Raw genomic sequence first — 25,948 nt, forward strand, 5'->3', positions numbered from 1 at the left:
GGACCGGGACAGCCAGCAGGGAGGCCTCAGCCTAGAATGCCCACGGTGCCTGGCCTGGGGCTCTGAGGGTGATGACCCAATGAAGGCCTCTCTGAGGAAGAGACAGTGTCATGCAGTGACCAGCCCTGAGGAGAAGACTGGGGGTGCCAGGCACATTGGGGTGAGGGCAGGGGGGCAGGTGGGTCTGGTGCTGGCCTGGGCAATTCGGGAGGTGGGCTCTGCACCACCCTCTCCCCCAGGGCCCAGCTCCAGGGCCTCTGCTGCTTTCTTCCCTGGGTGGGGGGCTCGGGCATTCCTAGCAGAGATGGGGCGGGAAGGCGGTCTGTGTCAGCTCCTGCAGTTCCTGGAACAGGGGCCTCGGGCCTGGCTGAGGACACTCAGGGTCAGCCTCTGCTAGAGAGCGTGTGGGTGCAGGCCCAGCCACCACAGACCTTCCGGGCTGGGAGCTGAGCACCTTGCAGATAAGGCCTGTGTGGTCATCAGCAGAGCTCCTGGCCAGCCGGGAGCAGTGTCACTCAGGGGCAGAGCCTCTCGGCTCCCCATCTGTGAGCAGGACGTTAGGGGGTGCCCGTTAGCACTGGCCTAGCCCAGGCCTGAGGGCACTGGCTGTTTGGCACAGGGTGGCAGGTGGCCAAAGGGCCAAAGTCAGATGGTGGAGGTGAGGCAGGAAAAGAGCTCATTTGCTGGGGGAACAGGGAGGCAAGAGCACATGGCAAGCCCAAGCCCAGGGAGCTGGGAACTCTCAGCTTTAGACCCCAGAGCCCGCCCCCCACCCCACCCCCCACTGGTGCCCAGGAGGGGCCTGGAGGAGCCTGTGAATGAAGGGGCCACATGCGAACCTGACAAGCTCAGGGGAGGCCTGCATGGCAGTCTTCAAACTCAGAGACCTAAAGTCACCACAAAGGATGGTCTGAAATTAAACTTTAAAAGCAGTTATGGTGGGTAGTGAAGTCCTAGGCCAGTATCTTCACTGACAAGGTCAGCTTTTACCTTAACTGAGCCTGTCTGTCTTTTTGCATCTATGGTAACATATCCTTAAAATGTCTGGGTAACTTGTAGCTTCCCTTTTTCTGGACCCCTTGGGGCACAACCTAATGTGCTGGACACGAGGACAGAGACCACAGATTCCTTCATTATCATGTTAATTATTCCTGCACCCACCTAAGTATGTATCTATTATTTTACTTTTTATTCAATCCCAGGGGTTTCCCCACTTTGCTTTCTCCTGCCTCTCTAGTCTATCACCAATGGATTTCATGTAACCCACCTACATCCCTTCCTTTGATTGCAATGTATAAATACAGATGTAACCCGCCATTCTCCAGAGCATTATCTCAATTCATTGAGGTTCTGTTTCCCAAACTGTCTGCTGACAGTTTGGCTCAAATAAACTCACAAAAATTCTTTACAGGTTTCAATCGTTTTTTAGGACAAGAAGCCTCTGAGCCCACATGTTTATACTCCCCCAGGAAGTGTCTCTCCAGAAGAGCCCAGGACCAATGTTTTGTAAATGTTGAAACTTGAGGCAAACAGAGGCCTGGAGCTGAGCCCACTCCCTCTATGAGCGCAGGGGGTGGGGGCAGAGTATCCTGGAGGGAGGCCACCTGGCCCACCCCTCTCCTCCCTGCCAGCCCAATGGAGCTGGAGGCTCCCAGATGGGCAGGCAGGATGGGGGCTCCTGCCCGGCCTAGGTGGACCTCTATGCCTCTCCCCCCTTTCTGGTGTCCTGGGCCCTCCTTTTATGAAATTGGGGTGACAGTAGATGGGAGTGGTTGGGGCTGTACTTGAATCACTGGGGACCCCTGGGGAACCCCAGTCAGGCCTCCTGGGGGACGGGGGGGCTCACTGTCAGGCCTCCAGGGAGGAGCCAGCAGGCTGGCCCACACAGGGACGGCCCCCGCAGGCCCTCCCCAAGGGCTGGAGGGGCCGTGGCAGCCACCTCTGCAGACCACACGGACCCCTAGCAGACTGAGTCAGTTCCCGGTTTAGGGTTGGTTGTCTTGGGTTCACCATGGCCCTAAACCAGCGGTTCTCAACCTGTGGGTCACGACCCCTTTGGCGGTCGAACGACCCTTTCACAGGGGTCGCCTAAGACCATCCTGCATATCAGATATTTACATTACGATTCATAACAGTAGCAACATTACAGTTATGAAGTAGCAACGAAAATAATTTTATGGTTGGGTCACCACATGAGGAACTGTATTTAAAGGCCCAGAAGGTTGAGAACCACGGCCCTAAACACAGGCCCATGCCTCCCTGTTGGTCACAGGAAGCAGGATGCAGATGCAGCGGGCTGTGTGGGTGGCCCACGGGCGCCTGAGGTAAGTGCCTCCACCATCTCCACCTGAAGGCTCGCCGGGCACCCGCTCCCACCTGAGCCTGGCCCCACAGCTCCCGCCCGGCGCACAATCCTGTCTGAGGTGGGCTCGGCCTGGCTGAGCCTCCCTCTCAACACCTGGGAGAGGCAGTGACCGAGGTGCACCAGCCGCCTGGCCCCTGGCAGCCTCCTCCAGGAGCCGGCCTCCCCGCTGAAGGGCCCTGAGCCTCAGTTTCTCCATCAGGAGGTTGAAGCTGTTCTCCCCGCCCCCACGGGTGCAGCTGAGGGTTGAGCAGGAAAGGGGCAGCTAGGGCCTGTGGGGATCTACCCACCCCTCGCCCATGAAGGACACTGGCTGCTTCCACTGCGGCGGTTAGAAGCAGCGCTGCCATGAACAGTCACATACAAGTTTTGGACACTCATTCACGCCTCTTCTGGGCACATACCCAGGAGCTGGGGCCCTGCGGCCAGAGCTCCCCAGGCAGGCGGGTGGGAAAGCCTGGCAGGAAGTGGCTCTGTGACCAGGCTGCTGCCCCTCATCAGAAACAAGTCCCTTCTCCAAATGCCAGAAGACACAGGTACTCAGAGGCCAGACTTGGGGGTGGGAGTGGCTGAGCTTGGCTAATCTAGGGCAGCTGCGGAGAGAGACTGAGAGACAGGGAGAGGGAGAGAATGCGAGACAAGAGAGGGGAAGGCAGAGACAGAGCAGTGGAGAGCTGGAGGGAAGGGGAGGGTTTGGGAGGGGGAGGGGGAGCTGGGCAGTGTGCTGTGGGGAGCTGAGTCCCAGCAGAGCCCCGGGCCAGCTGTCTGGTGCTGCTCTGAGGAAGCAGCCAAGGCGGGAGACGACTTGCTGAGGGCAAGTGGCCTGGCTGGTCAAGGCTCGGGCCGGCTGCTGCTGGCCCCAGGCCAGTGGTGGGCAGGAGGGCCACACCTGCTGGGCATTTGTGTGGTTTGTGTGGTGCCAGGAGGGGCAGGCTGACCTCAAATTGCAGCTCATGACCATGGCAGCCCCAGCAGGGTCAGGCCTGGGGAGCTGCAGATCCAAAGTTGGCAAGGGGTCAAGGGCTAATCTGGCCCCTTGAAGGCACTGAGGACAGAGGCTGGGGTTGGGGGCCCATCACGGCAATCCAGGCATCACTCACCCACAGCCCGTCCTGTCCCATCCCTGCCCTTCCTGAGATCAGATTCTTGCCGGGCTTGGAGCCCTCCTGGCCATATAAGGCCGTCTGTGGGCACCTCGTGGAAAAGCTGTAGAGCCCTTACCCTGCCCCCCACGGGAACCAGAGCTTGGCCAGGCCGCCAAGGACCAGGCGTGGGAAGGGACCTACAGGAGCTCAGGTCCCTGAGGGAGGAGGGTGGGCAGGCCAGGCCTGGGGCTGCCTCTGTGCTGGAGAGTCCCCACACATTGCCTGTTCCCTCCAGGGCTGGGGTATGGATTGGGAAGGTGGCAAGGATGGGGTGGGGTACTGGTGTGGACACACAGCGACATATGGGGGATCTGGAATCAGGAGGCCTGGACTCCCAACTTCACAGCCCAGTAAGGTGCTGGGAGGTGCCCTGCTGCGCCCCCCTCCAGGGAGGGGCATGGGGCTGGGTCCAAGAGCAGCCTGTTGTGGGACCAGCCCTTTGCACTTGCAGAGGACTTGACAAGGGCTCTCTGGGGAGATGCCTGGAGAGAGGGAGGTGGCCAGACAAAGGAGTGTGGACCAAAAAAGGGGGTCTACAGAAAAGAAGTTACAAGGTGAGATGATCATAAATCCCTAAGTGGGCAGGTGTGGTGTTGGGTCTCGTGCCCCAGGCATAAAACGCATTCTTTGTCTGAAGCCAGCCCGGTCCGTCCGTTGTCTCTGTACATCTGGGTTCACACACCTTTGAAATGTGCCTTTGACCCTCCTTCTAAAACACAGCAACGCTCGGAACTGAACTGCCCTGCACTCCCACCCACAGGACGTTTCTTCCTCAATTCAAATGCATAAAAGAAGCTGGAAAACTGTCATTTCTGGGAAGCATTTGAGATCTTGCCCCCTGGCAATGTCATGTTTGGCTCAAATAAATCTCATAAAAATTCTCTGCAGGTTTGGACATTTCTTACGTCAAGGCGGGGGGCGGGTGGGGGTGGGGGGAGAGGAGCTCTATTGTGTTCAGGGTGGAGGTAACCAGGCCCAGGACTGGAGGATCCTCAGGCAAGGGCTGACCAGAAGCGGGGGCAGAGCTGGGCGGCAGCCAGGGGCCTGGCTTTCATCTGAAGCCAAACAGGAGCCCAGTTTGCCTGGGGGGAGGCACGCGGCCCGCCCAGCAGGCACTCAGCCCCTGGAGCTGTTATCAAAAGGGTTCCAGTCCACCGCGGACAGCCTGACCATGGCGACTTCTGATTCCTCCAGTCTTCACAGATCCAGGGTCCCGGTGTCAGCGGGGGAGGGGGCTCTCCAACACTCAGCCCTGGGAGGGAGGCACTGAGCCGTGGGAGGGGGCATCCAAGCTGGACCCTGGCCTCTGGACTCCGGTATCTGCACTGACGTCAGGCTGATCACCCCATCGAGAGCCACAAGCCCCATGTTCCTGAGCATCCAGGTACTCGTGCTCTTCATAGGGCCTGGCCTGCCCGGCCAGGATGCCTGTTGGGAAGGTGACCAAGTCGGGGAAGGCAGCTTTGGGGAACCTCTGCGGAGAGTCCAGGACCTGGGACGGGGATGGCCAGCCCAGGCCTCTGGCACCAGATCGCACCTAAGCCTGTCTGTGCCCCTCCCCCCATCAGGATGCCTGAGGATCAGGGACACAGAGGTCACAAGGCTCCCAGAGGAGGGGCTGTGGCCAGGCAGTGTGTGAGTCAAAACTGTCTGTTCCTTGACCTGGTGGCCTCTAAGGTTTTCCAGGACCTCATGCCCTGGAAGCTGAGTATAGCCCAAAGGTGGCCGAGTCCAGACAGCAGCAGGGAGGGGAAGGCAGGACTCCTTCCAGAGCAACACGGGCCTGTCCCCGATTGTCCTTCTGCTAAAAACCAGGGATCTCCCTTGACCCCCTTCGTCTGAGGACAGCAGCCCTTGGGTAGGGGGATGGGTGGCAGACCACAAGGGTAGGGGTACCTGGCCTGGGAGGGGTCCAGCTGCTGCTCTGGGCCTGCTGCTGGTCCTCAGGTCTAGGCGCTGGGCTGGCTCCCATAGGGAACCGTGCCAGCCGAGGGCCAAAAGAGGCGGGAGTGCTCCCATCCTGCTGGGTCAAGCATATCAAACTCTCGGCCCTCGAGCTGCATGCGGCCCACCACGAGTATTTTTGAGGCCCAACCAAAATAACGGTATGTAAGAAACGTTTTAATAAAAATTTCGTAACATAATTTTTACAATATCCTGTTATACATAATTATTAATAAGGAACTACAACATTCACTAATGACTGATTACTATAATCATGTTGCATTCATTTCCCTTAAGCGCAGGCGCACCATTTCTCTCCACTAATACCAGCAGCGAATATTTTAGCAGCCGACTGCCACGTCATTAGTCTTGCCCTGACTTGTTTGGTGTGCGCAACAGGAAATATTTCGCTTTCGGAGAACAAGAAAAATAGGTTTATTTGCATTACACTTATTAATTTGTGCAGTTATTCAGTGTCTGGTAAGTTAATGTTCAAGAAAGATATTAATTTCTATTAAAATGTTCTATTATTTTTTTATAGCAAAGGTGGAAATTTACTGAAGAACAAGTACAGACTCCCACGTGGGGAGGGGGAGAGAGTCCCTGTTCTGTTATTTTATGCTAACGATGACTCATTTACTTCAGCCCTTTGTATTCAGCATGTCCCTATTGACATAAACCTACATTTCTACGAAAATGGAAGCTTTTGTTTTTTTTGCGGCCCATGTACCCTTACACCTTGTTTATTGGGCCCGTGGTCGCCTTTGCGTTTGACATGCTGGGTGTACAACCTGATGAGGCTGCTTCCAGCTGAGAGTTCTCAGGGACCCGGCTAATGTCGTCCTCCACCCCTGGGGCTTCCAGCGCCAGCCACCCGGTCAGCCTTGGGAGCACCTGCTTCTCTGTGCCCTGCGCGTAGATGCTTCTCTGTGCCCTGCGGGGAGGTGCTTCTCTGTCCCCTGCGGGGAGATGCTTCTCTGTGCCCTGCGGGGAGATGCTTCTCTGTGCCCTGCGGGGAGGTGCTTCTCTGTGCCCTGCTGTAGATGCGCTTGCCTGCTGGGTCCCCTGGAAGGGCACCAGGAAGGGAATGGCCCCACTGCTTCAAACCACAGCACCAGCTCCCTCGCCGCCTTCCTGAGACAAACACAGGTCAGGAAGCCTCGGCTCCCCTCCTCACGCCACACTGCACGGCCCCGGCTTCGACATGCTCCTCTCAAGGGTGCAGGGCCCAGGGACAGCCGGGGACTGGGGCCTGGAGGCTGGCACAGCCACCTGTTAGTCCTTGTATGCACCAGGACGCTGTGTGCGGAGCAGTGGGCGCCCTGCGCAGCTGCTTCCTGGAGGGCCTCTGGCTGAGCCAGGTGAGCCGGGGCTTGGCCTGCAGGTCCCACACCTGCCCCGCAGATGGGCAGCAGGGGCTCCTGGGGTGCTATTGCAGTGGGGAGGGGGAGGAAGACAGGACTCCTTGGGGCACCCCCGCCCCAGGACTGGGAGTGCCTCTGCTGGGCATTAGGACAGAACACTGGGCTACCTGATCTGGGGGTAGTGCCAGGAACCTGGGGGAGGCCGTGAGTGGCTAACTTTGTGCTCTTGACTCACCCCTGGACCTTTTGGCCTCAGTTTTCCAGTTTTTAATAGGAAAGGTGACTGTGGCCCGGGAGTGTGAGGAAGGCGGGAGACACACTCGCTGGGCACTTGGGGATGACTTGGGCAGCAGGGGTGACAGTGGGCAGCAATGGGCCTCCCCTCCCCTCCCCAGCTCCCCTCCTCTCAATGCCCCCATTCTCCATGCTGTCCCCTCCCTGGCTGGACACACAGGCACACAGTGGGGCAGAGAGTGGGCACCACATTCTTGCCGCCCCACCTCCCACAGCCATCAGTTGCTCCCGGCAGCTGTGATGAACGCTCCTCCAGCCGGGTGCTGGGACTCAGCACATTCTCGGCAGCCGCCGGCCCCTCCTGCTCTTGGGCAGTGGGTGGAGACCTGGCCCCTAGGGGTTCAGAGGGAGCCCACCCACCACCTCTGCCCACTGGCCCCTCCAGGGATATTGGGAAGCTTACTTAGATCAGGGGGAGGTTTCCCAGCCTCTAGACTGCCAGGGTCCCCCGCTATCATGGGGGTGCTGGGGGCAGGAGTGTACTGCTGTGGTGTTTGTGATGGGGGCGTTCGGGGAGGGAGGGAGGGAGGGTGAGGCAGGTCAAATCCCCCATCCTGGGCCACTACGCCTGGAGGCAGCTGTCCTTTGCAAGGGATCATAAATTACCCCAGCCGGCCTGTCTGGTGACTCCAGATTCCTCCAGGTCTCCTGCCCACCCGCTGAGCCGGCCCTCCCCCACCCTGAGCTTCTGCAAAGGGAACTAACTGCGTCTTCTCCTCGTCCCCACCCCCAGGTGGAGAACAAAAGTGAAGTTACAGAATTAAGAAGTGGAGAGGGAGAGGGTAGGGAGGGTTGTTCCCACTGCCTGTTTCCCAACTCCTAAGTCCCCCTGATTCAGGATTTGCAGGAGGCTGGGGAGGGGGGGCAGCCAGGAAGATGCCAAAGGTGGTGCAAGCTTCCGGGACCAGCTGTGGGGAGGGGCAGGACCCCCACCAGGACCAGCAGGATGCGGCCCCACGAACTCACCTGGCCCCCAGGACTGTCCAGAGGGTCTCACGTGGGACAGACGCCCGGCTGGCCTGGCTCAGAGAATGGGGGGAGCTGCCAGCCCGAAGCTGCGGCCCCATTCCCCACCCCCTCGGGCTTCCCCTGAGGCTGATTTGGGTCAGGAGCCTCCCAAACGCAGAAACAGCTGGGACAAAATCCCAGCTTGGCCTCTGGGTTTTGTCCCGTTTCCTGGGCGTCCTCCAGTGCCCTCCCTGGACAGGGAATGGCCCTGAACGGGAGGGTTCAGCCTGGCCCACATTGCCCCCAAGCATAGGCACCGCCTGGCACAAGGGCAGGTTCCCACGCCCCCCACCCGCACAGCAGGTGCTCAGTACATGTCCTCCAGGCTTCCTGCACCCACCGGGCCATGAGCACCCTTCCTGCACTGTTTGCGGGCCGCAGGGTCCAGCCCCTCCCGATCCATTTCCTTGTTTGAATACACTTTTACCAAACCGCAGGGAGGGAGGGAGTGTATGAATCTGACCTGACACCCCAGGGAAGCATGGATCTGCAATGGGGTTTCTCTGTCCCTCTGCCAATGGGATTCCCTCCAGGGCCCCACCACGGCCACACATGGAGCAGACAGCACCTTCTAGCACACCTGCAGGATGGGGAAGACTTGGGGCGGTATGAGGGAAATAACCCGAAAACCGGCCTGGGGGAGCGGGGAGGCTGCGCTGGGGCGGGGCGGGGGGGCTCCGGAGGGCACCCCGTCCAACTGGGGTGGGGGAGTGTAGCCAAACGTCTAGGCTCCCGTGTGGCCATCGCTGGGGACGCTGTGCGGTTCTGGGGGTGCGGGCGGGGACGCGCTGAGTCGTTGAAGGACAGATGCCCCGGGCTGGACGCGGGGCGATGCGAGATCGTGCCGACTCCGGCCGCCCCGCCAGAGCCCGAGCCGCCGGGGGCGCTCGGCCACCGAGAGGTGCCCGAAGTTATGGAAACAAAGAGCGGAGTCCCTAGTCTGGGACCAGCCAGGCGGGCGCGTCGGGACCGGGGGCGCCGCGGGGCGCGGGGATGTCGCCTGGGACCCGAGTCACGCCCTGGGGGGCCTGGGCCGCTTCGTGTTCCCACGGCCTGGCCCGGGGCCAGCAGGTGCCCCTTCCGGAGGCCGACCGGCCGGGGTCGGAAGGGTTAAGGGCGCCGGCCGCCCCTCCCCCTGCCCGTCCCCGGGGCGCGGGGCTCCAGCGCCCGGGCGGGCTGGGGCGGGGCCTGACGTCCGCGGGCGGAGCGAGCCGGCTGGCCCCGCGCTCATACCCCACGGGGCTTCCGCGGCGCGCAGTCCCCGAACGAGCGCGGCCCGGACCTGCGAGATGGGGAGGTCGCGCCCCACGCCGCCGCCGCTGCTGCTGGTCGGGCTGGCCCTGCTGGGCGCGGCGCGGGCGGGCGGCGACCTCAGCCTGCACCCTCCCTACTTCAATCTGGCCGAGGGCGCCCGCATCGCCGCCTCGGCCACCTGCGGCGAGGAGGCCCCGGCGCGCGGCTCCCCGCGCCCCACCGAGGACCTCTACTGCAAGCTGGTGGGGGGCCCCGTGGCCGGCGGGGACCCCAACCAGACGATCCAGGTGAGCGCGGGCCGGGGCAGGGTCGCCGCGGGCGGGTGCGCCCGGGTTCGGACTCTTGCCACTCCAGGCTGACTTGGCGGGGAGCACCCCGGGCCGGGGAGAGCCCCGGCGCGGACGGAAGCCCCCGCGTCCCGCCCCGACTCTGCGGTTCCACATTGCAGAGAACAGACGGGACCCCCAACTCGGCCATTCAGGCTGTGCCAGAGAACTGCGTGTTCCCATCGCCCCCCGCCCCCGGGAAGGCGGGACGTAGCGTCCGGGCGCGGACTGCGGGGCGGAGGGGGCGGGCTGGTGCCCAGTCCTTGGCCGCCCGAGTCCCGGGATGCGGGCGAGGTGGGACTTGGCAGCAGCCGGCGCGGCCCGTGGGGAGGGGCGGAGCCGCCCGCCTTCCCCCAGGACGAGCTGGAACTTGCTGCTGGCGTCCGGAAGGCACTGGGACGGGCGGGAGGGGCCGGACCCCGGAGGCTCTCCCTGCGCTGCACAGGGAAAAGCCGTCCCTCCGGCGTCTGGGGACTTGGTGGGGACCTGGCGGTGGAGGAGGTGGCAAACAGCCGGATTCCTGACGGGATGGGGACAGGAGCTCAGTCAGGGCGGCATCTCTGCCCCCACAGGTGGGGGAGTCCTCGGGTGGAAGACCCTGGGCAGGGCGTGCCCTCCCCAGCCAGGAGCCTGCAGGTGGGGAGTGGGTTAGGTGCCCCTCACAGGACCCCTCTCCCCCGGGAAGCAGGGCTGCCAAGGCCCTCAGGGCAGGTTGAGGGCTGGGGTCCTGTGAGGCTCCTGGGGTTGCCCTGGGGGAGCAGGTAGGGTCTGCTCTCGGGTCCCTGACACCCGATGCTAGGCCCATCTTTCCATTCCTGCGGAGCCTTAAGGAGAGTCTGGGGTCCCCAGGGCTGATGTAAACGGAGCGTCTCCTCCGGGAGGAGGTCCAGGCCACCACCTTCCTGGTGGGAGAGGCTGGGGGAGGGGAGGAAGGTAGTTGGATGGGGGAGTAGCTGGGGTGGGTGATGAAGGAGCCTTCACTGCCCGCCTTCTGCCCGCCCTCGCCCCCGCAGTGCAGGGAGGAGCTGGGGCGGGGGACCCTGGTGTGGCAGAGCCATTCTTGGGCAGAGAGCTGCCTCCTGCTGACGCCTCCATTCACCTGCATGCTCTCCTCTGAGCCCCGCACAGCAGAGATAGGCGGTCTCATGCTCACATTTCAAATGGGGAAACTGAGGCCTGAAAAGGTGCAGACACCTGTGGAAGCCTCACAACCAGACTGACCTGGCTGGGGTGAGCAATGAAAACCAAGGCCACTGCGGGCCCTGGCACATCAGGTTGACGTCAAAGGGGCTGGATCCAGGGAAGGAACTTGTAGGGGGTTTCCAAAGCCGCCCCAGGGGGCCTGGCCAGCCCCCACCGCCCCTCCTCACTGCTCAGCTGAGATTCTGCCACTCCAGTAGTGGAAGCTCCTGGCTTCCTCTGAACCCCAGACCACTCCTCCCCACCCACGCTGCCTGGCCCCAGATGGCAGACCCTTGAGGAGGGCCAGTTGCATGGATCCCTGCAGGGAGGGGCCCTTCAGTGTCCCCTCATAGCGCGTAAAGGAGCAGCCTGGAGCAGGGCTCAAAGCCCCTGTCCTCTACCTTTCCTTAGTTGCGTGGTTTTCCTCCCAGAACCTTAGTCTCTTCGTCTGTAAAATGGGCACGGTGTGAGGGCCCCATTTACCTCGATTTGGAGACTGGGAAGCCATCTGTCACACAGTGACTGCTTGGCAACCAGTGGCAGCCCTGGTGTTGGGGCCACAGAGCTGGCCTTGAATGAGAAGTATCAGCCTGCTTGCCTAGTCGCCAAAGCTTTCCCCAAAAGCCTGTGGCCTCAGGGCTTAGAACCTGCTCCGAGGCTGCTGGGGTGAGGCATGGTAGGAAGTCTGGCGGCCAGATGGACGTGAGCTGAACAGCCATGGGACCTTAGACAAGTCCCTGGACTGCCCAGCACCTCCACCGTCTCCTCTGGGGACAGTGGGTCTGCTCAGTGCCCTGGTCTCTGGTTGGGTTGGTGAGGTGCCAGGGAGATACAGCCCACCTTCTCTCCATCTTATGCCACAAGGGGGGAGGTCACAGAGCACATGGGGCCCAAGGCTGCAGGCTCGCAGCTCCGAGGGGACCCCCTGGAGGAGACGGGACAGAAGCTGGCGGGGCCAAGGCAGGGTGTCCCACCTGGAGCCCTGCTGGCGAGGCGGTCCTGTGCAGGCAGCCCTTTCAGCATCAGGTGGGCATGGGAGGAATTCAGGGCTGGCCCTAGGCCCGCAGGCAAGTCGGGGGCTAGGCTGCTGGTGTGGTGACTCACTGGGAGGGGAAGTTCTTATCGCCGCTCCCGGTTTCCGCACTCTGCTCCAGCAGGACCCTCTGCAGCCAAGGTGTGGAGGACACTGCACCCCTGCCCGCGGTGAGCCCGGCCAGGCCCAGTGAGGACGATAGGGCCGCCTCTCCCCACTGTCTGCAGGGGCCGGGCCGAAGCCACACGGGCTCACAGGCTGGGAGGGTCTTGACCACAGGCAGCCTTCCCGGAATGCCACCACCCCAGCCACATGCCTTGCCCACCTCCTCCGTGAAACCTCCCCGCCAGGCAGGGCCCTGACAGCCTGTACCCATGTGCACGGTACTTCTGGCGACACCCTTGAATCCCTCCTCTGTTTGCCCAAGAGCTCCCACAGGCCCGGGAGCCAGAGCTCCAGGCTCCAACCTAGGTTCACCATCCGAGCCCGGCAGTACGGTCCGCCTGGCTCACGCCCTTCTCCGGTGTCCTCCATGGTTCTGTCCCCAAGGTGTGGCCGCTCTCATGGTGAGCTCAGGAACACAGTTAAAAACAAGATGGGTGTCCCTCACCCCCAGCTCGCAGCCCCTGGGAGGCAGTAAACACAGAATCACTAATAGCCAGACAGTTCCAGGTCTGGAGGGAGAATTAAAAAAGCAAGGTGATGTCTGGGGGCGGGGGGGGGGGGGGGGGGGGGGGCGGGCAGCATCCTGGGTGGTCTACTAGGTCTGGATCGGGGCACTGTTATGAAGGTGACCTCTGAGCTGAGATGGAGGACAGGAGGTCAGAGTGCAAAGGCCCCAGGCAGGAGCAAGGTCTGAGATGGGGGAACTCAAAGCACCCAGCACCAGGAGGGACTCAAAGCACCCAGCACCAGGACCGGGGAGCCCAGCTGCTGCCTGTTGGTCTCGCCCTCCCAGGTGCATGGAAGGAGCCCGGGGCAGACCCATCCAGGGGAGGCGGGTGCTGTGCACATGTGGGGCCTGGGAGTGGGGGTGGGGCATCCCACACTCCCACCTCTAACTCCGCCAATGAGGTCTGGCCCCCTGGGAGGCTGAGGGGGTGGTGGCTGCCTTTCCCAGACTCTGGCCTCAATCACTGCCGGTCCCGAAGGGCCGCCTTTGTTGTGTGTGGAGGGATGGCAGGTCTGGTTTCCTCTGGGGCGGGGAGGGGAGAGGGAGGGTTAGGCTCCACTGGGCCAGTGGCCAGGGCCCAGCCCTGCCCCCACCTCACCCCAGGCTCTGGGCACCTGCTCCTCCGTGATAGGAACAGCAGGCCAGGACGCTGGGAGCCCTCTGTCCCCCCAGGGGACAGGCCCCGGCAGGTGTCTGGACTGTGATGGAAGCAGCTGCCGGGCTGGGGTGGGATCATTAATCCTGGGACAGCTGAGGCAGGTGCCAGCATTACCCCACTCTTCTGACGGGGACACTGAGGCTTAGCAGCTGTCGTGACGTGGCCAGGTCCCAGCGCCCAGAAGCAGCAGAGCCAAGAGGTCCAGGCCTTGCCTGCTGGCTGCCCACATGCCTCCACTCTGGGGCCTGTCCCACAGGCCCCTGGAACGGCTTGGTTCTGTCTCTCTGGAGCCTCTAGTCCAGATGGCTCTGGGTGGAAGCCTGGCAGGGATGTGTGGGAGACACGCCATTGGGAGGCGGGGAGGGGGTCTGGCTGTCTGACTGTTCCTGGCCCCCTGGGCCCCTCGCCTCCAGGTGATTCCAGCCTTCTGTTTGCAGGGAGCAAGTGAGTTGCCCCTTGACTGGCCCCTTCCCCCCAGCTCCAGCGGTTCTTCCTGCCCCAGGGCCTTTTTGCGGGCAGTCTGCCCGGAGTATACCCTCCTTATAGAGTATGCCACCTCCTCAGAGAGGCCCACCTGGATTTTCCCATCTAAAGTGGGTGTCCCTGCCCTGGCCAGTGTGGCTCAGTTGTTTGAGCATTATCCCACGCACCAAAAAGTTGCTGGTTTGGTTTCCTGTCAGGGTCTGTATGGGAGACAACCGATCGATGCTCTCCTCTCTCCCATCCTGTCTAACAAAATCAATAAAGTCCGGCCAGCGTGGCTCAGTGCTTGAGCATCGACTTATGAACCAGGAGGTCACATTGATTCTCGGTCAGGACACATGCCCAGTTGCGGGTTCGATCCCCAGTGGGGGGTGTACGGGAGGCAGCCAATCAATGATTCTCTCTCATCATTGATGTTTCTATCTTTCTCTTTCCTCCCTTCCTCTCTGAAATCAATAAAATATTTAAAAATAAAATAAATCAATAAAAATATAAAAAAAATAAATACATAGCCTGCTGGCATGGTTCAGTGGTTGAGCATCAACCTATGAACCAGGGCACATGCCCGGGTTATGGCCTCGATCCCCAGTGTGGAGAGTGCAGGAGGCAGCCAATCAATGATTCTCTTTCATCATTGATGTTTCCAACTCTTTCTCTCTCTCCCTTCCTCTCTGAAACCAATAAAAAGATATTTAAATAAGTAAGTAAGTAAATAAATAAATAAACCAACTGGGTGTCCCTTTCCTTCCCCCTCTTGGTCTCTCCACAATGGATGTGACCACCTCTCACATGAGCTATGCCTCCTGAGTCAGGGACGCAGTAGACACAGAAAATGAGTGAATGGTGAGCGAGGATCCCCAGGTTGGATTATGATGTGGGAGAGTGAGTGGAGGGGACAAGCAGTCCCAGCCCTTCTCCACCATCTGACTGCTCCGTCCCCCCAGGGCCAGTACTGTGACATCTGCACAGCCGCCAACAGCAACAAGGCGCACCCCGTGAGCAATGCCGTCGACGGCACCGAGCGCTGGTGGCAGAGCCCACCACTGTCCCGCGGCCTGGAGTACAATGAGGTCAACGTCACCCTGGACCTGGGCCAGGTAGGGTTCCTTCTTTGTCCGTCACAGCCCCCACCTCTGCATTTCTGAGCCCAGGGTCCCCACCTGAGCACCCTCGGGCCAGCCAGGAGTCTGGGCAGATCTTCCCCGGGGGCAGGCCCAGCACAGGTGTGACCGCAGGCACCTCATGTGCTCTTTCCACATCCCTGTGGTGAAAAGGCGTCCGTCGGGAGTTAGGGTGGGGGTGCTGAGGGTCCAGCATGGAGGCTAATGCTGAGCCCTGGTGTGTATTCTGGGGAATTCTTCTGCAGGGAGCCAAGCTCTGGCTTGCTGGTGTGGGAGGGGCCCCAGGAATGTGGAGGAGGCTGGTGGAAGTGGACATTCCTGGGATACCTGTGCTGCAAAGGCCCGGGGTCAGGTGTGCCTGCTCCGGGCCCTGTGCAGGCAGGAGGGTGGGGCCCGGCATTTTCCAGAGACAAGAGTCCCCCTTGGTGGGCCCTGCTGGGTCAGACTAGGGTCCAGGGTGTGTCCTGGTACTGTGTTACTTTGCCCAGAGGCCTGGCCTTGACATCCTGGCCTGTGAAGTGGGCCAGCGATCCCGTCGCCTCCTGGGATGGGGTGGGGGCGGGTAGATGAGGCCAGGCCTGCCTGGAGTTGGGGTGACAAGGTTGATCTTGCCAGACCACACCCCGCGAGGCGGGGAAGGAGTCAGGTCTAGACGCTAGAGTCCAGGCCGCGTGACCCGGTGCGCCTGCCTGTTGCCGAGCCTCCTCCTGCTGCGTGCGACCCTGAGGGTCCGAGGAAGGTGCTGAAGTGTCTCACCTGAGCTCACTGGAAGGGCAGACCCCACGGGCAGGTTTGGGGGACAGTGTCAGGCACCTCCCTGGAGTTCTACCGGCCTGGCCCAGTGGTTGGGTAGGCAGTGAGAGGAGTGGGTTTCAGTTCTAACGGGTGGCCTGAAATTTTAGGGGCTCTGGATTGGCTGCGATGTCCTGAGGAGGCGGGGAAAGAGGCTGGGTGGGAACTAGGGAGAAGGCTGCCCCTCACGGGCTCCTGCAGGCAGGTCCCAGGGCTGGTGCTGGTACCTGGCCCAGGTCTGGCTGGGGCTTTCATGGGGTTTCCAGCACGTCTGTGCTCTACTGTCCCTGGGAGCCTGGGAGGGACCTCAGAACCCTGTGTGACCTGGGCCCCCTGCTCTGGTACTGCAGGTCGGTCAGAGGGAACTTGTGCTGAGCTGGTGGTTCTTGCTGCTCCTCCTGCTCCTCTTCCCTTCCCTCTGGGACAGGCCTGGCCAGGCTGGGGGAGGGGCGAGGGCCCTAGCTGGGGGTGCTATGGCCCAGTCTCCATGGCAACCCCAGAGTGGCCTCAGAGCAGGTGGGCACAGTGCCTGCAGCCGAGGTGCAGTGTGGGGCTGAGGAGGAGCTCGCGGGGTCCCTGCCCCTCTTGGCTCTGTGCCGCCTGAGCCGCTGTGAACCTGGCTGGAGATGTGGTGGCAGGCAGCTCATTTGCTCGGTAGACTGGTCCTGGGCCAGGGATAGGGTTCACCGTGGGCACCTCCTGCCTCTCCAAGCCTCAGTTTCCCTAACTGTAAAATGACCCGCAGGAGCAAGGGGCCATTTCTAGGTCTGTGGGGAGGTGGACCCGCCCATCTACCTGCCACGGTTCCCTCCCCTCCCTCTCCTTCCTCTCTCCATCTCCCGAACCCTCTTCCCCATCTTCCCCCCACACACCTGGTCCCTGCCTGCCCGAGAGCCCACCAAGCCCCTGTCTTGGTCTGGCCGAGGGGCTGCCAGCCTTGGTCGGGACGGGGCAGGGCCAGGGCCTGCTCACCGTGTGCGCTGGAGTTGGGTGGGACGATGGACCCAGCTCCCTCCAGGATGAGAGGGTGGAATTCCGGGGGAAACGGGAAACGGGCTCATTGCCCTCCTCCCTGAGCACGAGCAGTGACTGGCTCTTTGGGGCGCCACTTGCTGGGATTGGGGACGGAGACTAGGTCCTGCTCTCAGCACCCAGTCTGGGGCAGAGGAGCCCACTTAGGGCAAGAAGTGAGGGCTCTGGGGGTCGAAGCACTGGGGAGGCATCTGGAGGTGCAGGCGGGCCTCCTGGGCCCTCACAGTGACCCCGGGGTCTGTGCCTCCAAGTCCACCCAGATCTGGTGTCAGGAGCACCTGTGCCTACAGTCAGATGGAGGAGGTGCCCAGGGCAGAACTTCCAAGCACGTTCCCTGGTGCAGATGAGAGACAGGCTGGGCGGGAGGGGCTAAGCTAACCAAGCCCAGGGGTCCCAACCCCCGACTGGGGTTCTCCCACTTTGGGTAATCCTTGGAGGCGAGGGTCCGGGTGGGGCTGGGGCTTCCTTCAGGAAGTGGGGCTGAGTGGGCAGCAGGGCCGGGCACTCCGGTGGCAGGCTGCCAGCTGCCTTTGTTCTGGGATCTGGAGCGGATGCCCTGGAAAGGGGGTGGGGTGGCCAGCATGGGCATCAGGAGGCCTTCCTGCCTCTGGGAGACTGAGAAGGACCGTGGCTGTTTCACAGCTCCTCCTCTGCCTGGTGGGTCGCCCGGAGCTGGCGGGGGCAGCGAGCCTGCCCTCCTTCAATGGCTGTTGCATCTGTTCTGACCTTTCCCCTGGCGGGGGATGCGGGACCCTCTTCCTTCCCATTGCCGACGCAGCAGCAGGTCCCAGGAGCCAGGTCCTAGCTGGGAGGGTATGCAGGGGCTCGGGCCTCGGGACCTTGCCCCGCTCCCTGCATGGGTCTCTGCCAGGCACCCTCAGGCCGGAGACAACCATTAGTGCCAGCCTCCAGGTGGGGCCAGGAAGGCTCCGAGGCTGGTGCCAGAGGTGCTGTGTCCCGAGTCCCAGTGGTGTGACCTGCCGAGGGTCCTCCCAGGGGCCACAGGTTCTTGCTTATCTCCTGTCTCTCCTGTGGGACCTCCTGTTGCCTTGGGCTCTCCCTTCCCTGCACCCAGTGCGGGGTGGGTGCTGTTTCCGACCTCCTGGGCTCAGGCCACATGGCGAGGCAGGTCCTGACCCAAGTGCTCTGCCCCTACCAGGGGTTCTGCCATGGGGTCTCAGGCCCTCTGCCCAGTAGTTTTAAGGACCTGGGCAGGTGAGTTGAGGCCCATGGAGTGTCCTCCTCCCTCTCCAGACATCTCCCTGGTGACCCTTACTGTGGCTGCAGCCCACATTCCCCAGATCCAGGTGAGGAGCGCTGGAGCCCGATGCTGAGGGGCCAGGTGGAGGGGCCCAGCGGGGTGAAGGTACAGAGGGATGGCACCAGCCTTGGGGTCTAGGCGGGTGGTTGGCTGTGAGGCCAGAAGTGTGGGTTGGGGGCTAAAAATGCCAGGTGAGGGGTCTGTGTCCTCCCTGGGGGACAGGACATCAGATGGGTTTGCTGAGGAGCAGAGCTCGGGTGAGCTGCCCTGGGCACCTGGGCATACTGAGCACCCGTGTGGAGAGACCAAGACCTCATCTGGTCTCCGTGCCTCAGTTTCCTACTCTGTACATGGGGGGCGGTCAGGGCACCTGGGCACCTGCTTTAGGGCCTTTGTACCTGAGCGAGGGCCCCGGCACACAGCTCCTTTGGCTGGTCCCCATTTCCAGGCACCACGCCCGCAGGCAGGTTGGCTCGGGGCGCCCTGTGCAGGCCGCCTGGTCCCCGCATGCCCGCTGGCCTGGCTCCCCAGAAGGGCCAGCAGGGTTATTCGAGGGGAGTGGCAGGAAGTTCAGCCGAGGCTGGCCAGGCTCTGGTTACTGAGCCCAGCAGCCAGGACAGGTGTGGGGCCTGGACTGGACACAACCTCTTGAGCTGGGCTCCCTGGGGTGGGCCATGGGGAGGTCCTGGGTGGCCAGGCAGAGGCACCTCCTGTTCCAGCACAGGCGTCTCCTTGTGAGAATCGATGAAACCCTGCCTCTGCTTGGCCTTTTGCTGACACAGCCCTTCATCCCTGGCCTGGTGCTTCCAGCCCCTCAGCAGCCACACAGCCAGCCCGGCTGCTCGCCTCTGCTCACTTGGGTGCACACAGATGTCCCCCGCCCCTCACACTAGACACCCCCCCCCCCCCCAAGGCTCCTGTTTTCCATCTGTTGTTTTTTTTTTATTATTGATTTTTAGAGAGAGAGAGAGGAAGGGAAAGGGATAGAGAGATAGAAACAGCAATGAGAGGAACATCATTAATCAGCTGCCTCCTGCACGCCCCCACTGGGGATTGAGCCTGCAACCCGGGCATGTGCCCTGACCCGGAATCGAACCAGGGATTTCTTGATTCCTGAGTCAACACAACTGCTGAGCCACACCGGCTGGGCTCCCTTCTTTGTTTTTTTGTTTGTTTGTTTGGTTTTATTGTTTTGTGTGTGTGGTTTTTAAAAAATATATATTTTATTGATTTTTTTACAGAGAGGAAGGAAGAGGGATAGAGAATTAGAAACATCGATGAGAGAGAAACATTGATCAGCTGCCTCCTGCACACCCCCTACTGGAATCGAACCTGGGACCCTTCAGTCCGCAGGCCGATGCTCTATCCACTGAGCCAAACCGGTGAGGGCTGGCTGGTTTTATTGTTGTTAATCCTCACCCGAGGATATTTTCCCATTGATTTTTAGAGAGAATGGAAGAGAGAGGGAAAGACAGAGAGAAACATCGATGTGAGACAAACACCGATTGGTTGCCTCCTACACGAGCCCCGGCCAGGGCCAGGGCCTGGGAGGAGCCTGCAACCAAGGCACCTGCCCCTGACCAGAATCGAACCTGGGACCCTTTGGTCCGCAGGCTGACGCTCTATCTGGCTAAGGCCCATCTGTTTTTAAACAAACCCCACAACGTTGACCTCCAGCAGTGCCGCTCACCAGAGACTAAACTGTTTGGGTTTGAGGTCCCCTTGGGATAAACTCCACTTCCTGTGGCTGGGGCTGACCACCTGGCCTGACCTGGGCCTCTGCAGGGAGGAGGGGACGGGGGCAGGGAGCACACTGAGGTTCTGGCCCACGCGAGCATTGACGCTCCACTCTAGCTGGTGAGCTCCTGAGCACCCGGCAGGGCCCTTCACCCACCCCGCCCCTGGAGTCCCCACCGGCTCTGCGCTCCTGTTGGTTGGGCACCCTTCCGCAGAGCCAGGCCCCTTGGCCTCTGCCTGTCCCTCTGCACTTCCATGTTTTACTGTTCCATTCCCCGCTCTCCTGGAGCTGGTCCTCCCTGACCTGGTGTGGACGGCTGTTCTTTACCCCGGTGGGGGCCTGCATAGACTCACCTGCCCTGCCCTGCTCTGCCCTGGCCCCTGCAGGCCGGGCCAGCCCCTGCTGTGGCGTTCATCTTTATCAAGGTTTCCAGAGGGGTCTCTGCTGAGAGGGTGGGCACACTGGGGAGAGGGCAGACTGAGGGGCTAGGCCGGGTGCTTTCAGCAGACAGGGGTGGGGACACAGAAGCTGGCCCAGCACCTGGGCAGGGAATCCAGGAGGTTTGGGTGCCCCACTGCTCACTCGAGGGGAATGGCCTGGGAGCTAGCCCGGACGCTCGGTCTAGGAGGGGCTTCCTGCCTCCACCCGGCCACAGCCTGGGACCCTGGCCCAGCCCCAGGAATCAGCCCTGCTTCCGGCAGGGCCAGGGCTGAGTCAGGACTGCCCAGTGATTCACGCAGCCTGCCTGGTGGGTGGGGGCTGGGCCCTTTGCTCCTGGCCAGCCTGGCTCTTCCTCGCTCTGAGATGGGCCAGGGCAGAGATGGGGTGTGCTTGCAACCAGGGGTTCCAGCCACCACCCTGCCCTTGGTGACAGAGGTGCCTGAGCCCAGGAGGCTGCTGGCCACCCTCTGCACCCTCCAGGTTTCATTCCTCTCTAGTGTCCAAATCCCAGCCCCGGCCGCCCAGCGAGCAGTCCCCTCCCCACCGGGCCTCTGCACTGCGGAGCGGAGCGCGGCACCCGGCGCAGTGTCCGGACAGGTGCTGCTGCTTTTGCTTGTCTACCTCAGGGACAGGTGCATCTTCTGTGCCTCCGGCCCTTTTGTTTCTTTCCACTGCTCCTGTGCCCAGGAGGGGATGTGGCTACTCGGGGTCACTTGGCCATTAGTGCCTGAGCCCACCTGGACCTCCTGCTCTGGCCTGGCCCCTGTCAGGCATTGGTCACGGGTGGAGGGGGGGCAGAAGCCCTCCTGGGGGGCCCTCTGTGGTCAGGCCAGGAATGGGGGCCAGGGTGTAGTGACCGAGAGGCCGTCCGGCTGCTGTCCTGGAGACGTGCCTGCCCCAAAATAGCCAGATTGTTAAAAATAACTCAGGAGGCTTTTGTTTGGCTTTTGCTTAAAAGACGTTCTTTCCTTCTGCAAAGAACTCTGCAGCGGGAAAGGTCAGCCTGCGCTGGCAGCAGAGCCGGCGGGCGGTGGGGGCAGGGCAGCGGGCGCGGCAGCCAGGCTCTCCCGGGTCATGCCCAGTGTGGCCTTGGGAGCGGCACCAGGTCGGGGACAGATGGAGAGAGAGCACTGGGCTCATGCCTTTCCTCCCCTCCAGCCTGTGCCAGGGCCTCTTGTGTGACAGACAGATGGCCAGGTGGACAGCCGCAGGGGCGGGGTCTTTCTCTAAGAACGTCCCAGCATGACGGGCGTGGGGGGCAGTTCCCATGACGTCCGGTCCTGCCTCATCAGTGTCTTCAAATCAATATTTGTGCAAGTGCCCTCAGCTGGGAAAAATGCAGCTGCCGCCGATGGGGGGGCAGAGCTGGCCAGTGGCGGCTGCAGCCTGGTGGCCTCACTCAAGGAAAGGCGGGGGTGGGCCCCATGGCTGGGGGGAGCCTTCAGTCTCCTGGGGGCCTTGGGTGACTCACACACAGCCAGGTCCCCTGGGGCTCCCTGGAATGCTGAGGGTTGGCCAAGGTGCTGGCTGGGTACAGGGTCTGTCCCCCGGGGCGCACCCTCCCCCACCCAGCAGGGAGGGAAGATGACCTCAGAGCCTGGACATGGGTGAATAGGCTCTCCCTGCCCCCGCCCAGGAAGGCCCCGGGCTTGACGGGGGGCCGTCCCCGAGACAAGGCCTTCCTGGAGCGCCACCTCAGCACAGGCGTGGCTCCGGGCGGGACCTGCTCCCGCTGGCATTCTTAGCAGCCTGTGCCTCCGAAGGGCTGGGCCTTGAGGGCTCACCGTCCCTCCATGGGGTCACCATGGCGGCCTTGGGCAGCCCTGGAGGGGACCCCTGCTCTGCCTCAACTGGTCGCAGGTGGATTCAGACCAGTGGACGCCCAAAGGGGACCTGCTCCTCTGGGCTGGGCAGGGCCCTCGGAGGGTACGGACGGTGGCCTGGAGCATATCACCCTAGGGGTCTGTGGACAGTTCAGAGCCCACAGGGGGTGCCCCTGTGAGCAGCCCTGGTGTGGGGGGCGGGGTGGACACGCACTACATGTGGCATGTTTACCAGCATGTCTGGACCTCCCACTCCTGATGCAGACTGGGGGTGCTTGTGTCCCCCCACTACCCTGTACGGATCTCCTTGGAGCCCACACTCCACACACAGAGTTCAGCATGTACAATGGCTGTCGGCTTTGCTGTTCCCTTGGCATTGGGGCCGAGGGGAGGGGCTTGTCCTCAGAGCTGCCTGGGAACCACCGTCCTTCCCTGTGGGAGACGAGCCTGGGGTGGGCGCTCCCAGGGGGCTGTGGGGGCAGAGGTGTGAGGGTGAGCCTGTCACGCACCCACCTCGGGGCCTGGGTGGCCCCGCCTCGCCATCGAGGCCTCGGGCTGAGCAGGTGCTTTTGAGCCCTTGACGCTCCCAGGGGTCCCAGGGGCCCAGGGGTCTTTCCTGGGGGCTGGGCCTGGGGTCCAGGGTTCCAGGTGCCGATGTGATGTGGGCCTCCGCCGTGTGCATCATCCCGGGGAGCGGGATGAGGGGTGTCTTTGGCAGTGAGAACCAGCTCCCATGTTCCAGTCTGTCTTCCTCCCTGGGACCTGTCACAACAGAGGCGTTGGGTCCAGCTGCGCCTGCCCCGTCCACCCCCCCCCCCCCCCCGGGGCGGGGGTGCTTCAGTGCCTGGGGGCTGTCAGAGAGTGAAGGGGCGGGTTCGGATTGGTTGTGAGAGTGATGGGATCTGACCAGGTGAGACTAGCACAGGCACCCGTCCCCAGGAGGGGGTGTCACCTGCCAGCTGCGCGATGAGGCCAGGCATGATGGGGGCAGGCCGCCGTGCCTGGCCACTGCCCATCGGAGCTGTGTGACGGGTGGGGGGGAGGGTGAGCTCCTATCTTCTCCTTGCCCAGCCCCTCTGTAGGGTCTGTAGATAGGCTGCCCCCCAAGTCTTAGCCTCAGAGCCCTAGGACCAGTGTGGCTGTTGGGCTCCCGGGGCAGGGATGGGGAGGCAGGCAGGTCTGGGCCCTGGACCAATGTACCCCCAGATCCAGGTGGGGAGCCCTTAGGAATGGCAGTGTCCCCGGTGTAGGCCTCAGCGGCCATGGGCGGTCATCCAGCCCAGGGGCTACTCCCTGAGTGGCTGACCCTCTCCTCTGGGTGTGGCTGGCCCCCTCCTCGGGGAGTGGCTGACCCTCTCCTCTGGGTGTGGCTGGCCCCCTCCCCTGGGTGTGGCTGGCCCCCTCCCCTGAGTGTGGCTGGCCCCCTCCCCTGGGTGTGGCTGGCCCCCTCCCCTGGGTGTGGCTGGCCCCCTCCCCTGGGTGTGGCTGGCCCCCTCCCCTGGGTGTGGCTGACCCTCTCCTCTGGGTGTGGCTGACCCTCTCCTCTGGGTGTGGCTGGCCCCCTCCCCTGGGTGTGGCTGACCCTCTCCTCTGGGTGTGGCTGACCCTCTCCTCTGGGTGTGGCTGGCCCCCTCCCCTGGGTGTGGCTGGCCCCCTCCCCTGGGTGTGGCTGGCCCCCTCCCCTGGGTGTGGCTGACCCCCTCCCCTGGGTGTGGCTGGCCCCCTCCCCTGGGTGTGGCTGACCCTCTCCTCTGGGTGTGGCTGACCCTCTCCTCTGGGTGTGGCTGGCCCCCTCCCCTGGGTGTGGCTGACCCTCTCCTCTGGGTGTGGCTGGCCCCCTCCCCTGGGTGTGGCTGGCCCCCTCCCCTGGGTGTGGCTGGCCCCCTCCCCTGGGTGTGGCTGGCCCCCTCCCCTGGGTGTGGCTGACCCTCTCCTCTGGGTGTGGCTGGCCCCCTCCTCTGGGAGTGGCTGGCCCCCTCTTCTGGGTGTGGCTGGCCCTCTCCCCTGGGTGTGGCTGGCCCCCTCCTCTGGGAGTGGCTGGCCCCCTCTTCTGGGTGTGGCTGGCCCTCTCCCCTGGGTGTGGCTGGCCCTCTCCCCTGGGTGTGGCTGACCCTCTCCTCTGGGTGTGGCTGGCCCTCTCCCCTGGGTGTGGCTGGCCCTCTCCCCTGGGTGTGGCTGGCCCCCTCCCCTGGGTGTGGCTGGCCCCCTCCCCTGGGAGTGGCTGGCCCTCACAGGAAAACGCACAGATGTCCACTGTGGGAGAAGGGAGCCCACGCCCATCCCTCCCACCAGCCCTCCAGGCAAGAGGAGGGCCTCGGGCATCACCCCCTCCCCCCGCAGGTGTTCCATGTGGCCTACGTGCTCATCAAGTTTGCCAACTCCCCGCGGCCGGACCTCTGGGTGCTGGAGCGCTCTGTGGACTTCGGCCACACCTACCAGCCTTGGCAGTTCTTCGCCTGTGAGTCTCTCGGAGCCCAGGGCTGGCAGGCGCGTCCGGGTGGCGTTACTGCCCGCTCTGTCACACCCAGCTTCTGTTGGGTCAAGACTGTGGGGGGCGCACCCCAAAGGCAGGTGGGGCTGAGTGGCTCCCTTCCCTGACGTGGGACCAGTTCCACTTCACAGACCAGGCCACGAAGCTCTGGGGAGCTCAGGCACACAGGGCAAGGCCGCTTTCCTGGCCCTGCACCCTCACCCGCCGCCCCCCCCCCCCGCCCCCCATTCCGCAGCCTCCAGGAGGGACTGCCTGGAGCGGTTCGGGGTGCCGAGGCTGGAGCGCATCACGCAGGACGACGATGTCATCTGCAGCACAGAGTACTCCCGGATCGTGCCCCTGGAGAACGGCGAGGTGGGCCAGGCGGGAGCGGCGGGCCCCGCGGGGGGTGGCGGCAGTCAGGTGCCGGCCTGACTCCATCCTATCTGCAGGTTGTGGTGTCCCTGGTGAACGGGCGTCCGGGGGCCATGAACTTCTCCTACTCGCCATTGCTGCGTGACTTCACCAAAGCCACCAACATCCGCCTGCGCTTCCTGCGCACGAACACACTGCTGGGCCACCTCATGGGCAAGGCCCTGCGGGACCCCACCGTCACCCGCCGGGTGAGCACGCCGGACGGCCGGGCCTCGAGGGGGGTTCGAGTCACATGCGGGGGTCTGGGTCACGTGGGCGGGTCTGGGCCATGTGGGGTCCTGGTGGGCGGGCCGGGCTGGTGTGGGGGCCACGACACTCACACCTGGTGGGCGGGCCGGGCTGGTGTGGGGGGTCTGGGTCACGTGGGCGGGTCTGGGCCATGTGGGGTCCTGGTGGGTGGGCCGGGCTGGTGTGGGGGGTCTGGGTCACGTGGGCGGGTCTGGGCCAGGGGGGCCTGGTGGGTGGGCCGGGCTGGTGTGGGGGCCACGACACTCACAGCCAGGTGGGTGGGCCGGGCTGGTGTGGGGGGTTCGGATCACATGGGCGGGTCTGGGCCAGGGGGGCCTGGTGGGTGGGCCGGGCTGGTGTGGGGGCCACGACACTCACACCAGGTGGGCGGGCCGGGCTGGCGTGGGGGCCACGACACTCACAGCCAGGTGGGCGGGCCGGGCTGGCGTGGGGGCCACGACACTCACACCAGGTGTGCGGGCGGGGCTGGCGTGGGGGCCACGACACTCACACCAGGTGTGCGGGCCGGGCTGGCGTGGGGGCCACGACACTCACACCAGGTGTGCGGGCCGGGCTGGCGTGGGGGCCACGACACTCACACCAGGTGGGCGGGCCGGGCTGGCGTGGGGGCCACGACACTCACACCAGGTGGGCGGGCCGGGCTGGCGTGGGGGCCACGACACTCACACCAGGTGGGCGGGCCGGGCTGGCGTGGGGGCCACGACACTCACACCAGGTGGGCGGGCCGGGCTGGCGTGGGGGCCACGACACTCACACCAGGTGTGCGGGCCGGGCTGGCGTGGGGGCCACGACACTCACACCAGGTGTGCGGGCCGGGCTGGCGTGGGGGCCACGACACTCACACCAGGTGGGTGGGCCGG

General features: G+C 63.2%; 1 protein-coding gene across 1 annotated transcript in view; it reads left to right on the forward strand.

The window, feature by feature from the left end:
* Positions 1-9,383: 9,383 nt before the first annotated feature.
* The window catches only part of LAMA5 (laminin subunit alpha 5), a 50,260-nt gene continuing 33,695 nt past the window's right edge, over positions 9,384-25,948 (forward strand). Inside the window, exons 1-5 of the mRNA XM_070419650.1 lie at positions 9,384-9,658; positions 14,671-14,823; positions 24,275-24,392; positions 24,661-24,779; positions 24,857-25,027. Of these exons, the coding sequence (XP_070275751.1) occupies positions 9,407-9,658; positions 14,671-14,823; positions 24,275-24,392; positions 24,661-24,779; positions 24,857-25,027 (813 nt within the window). The 5' untranslated portion in view covers positions 9,384-9,406. The remainder of the gene's footprint in view (positions 9,659-14,670; positions 14,824-24,274; positions 24,393-24,660; positions 24,780-24,856; positions 25,028-25,948) is intronic.

Source organism: Myotis yumanensis, unplaced genomic scaffold (genome assembly GCF_028538775.1).
Source record: "Myotis yumanensis isolate MYYU_CA2020_CCGP unplaced genomic scaffold, mMyoYum1.0.hap1 SCAF_7, whole genome shotgun sequence".
Lineage (NCBI taxonomy): Eukaryota > Metazoa > Chordata > Mammalia > Chiroptera > Vespertilionidae > Myotis > Myotis yumanensis.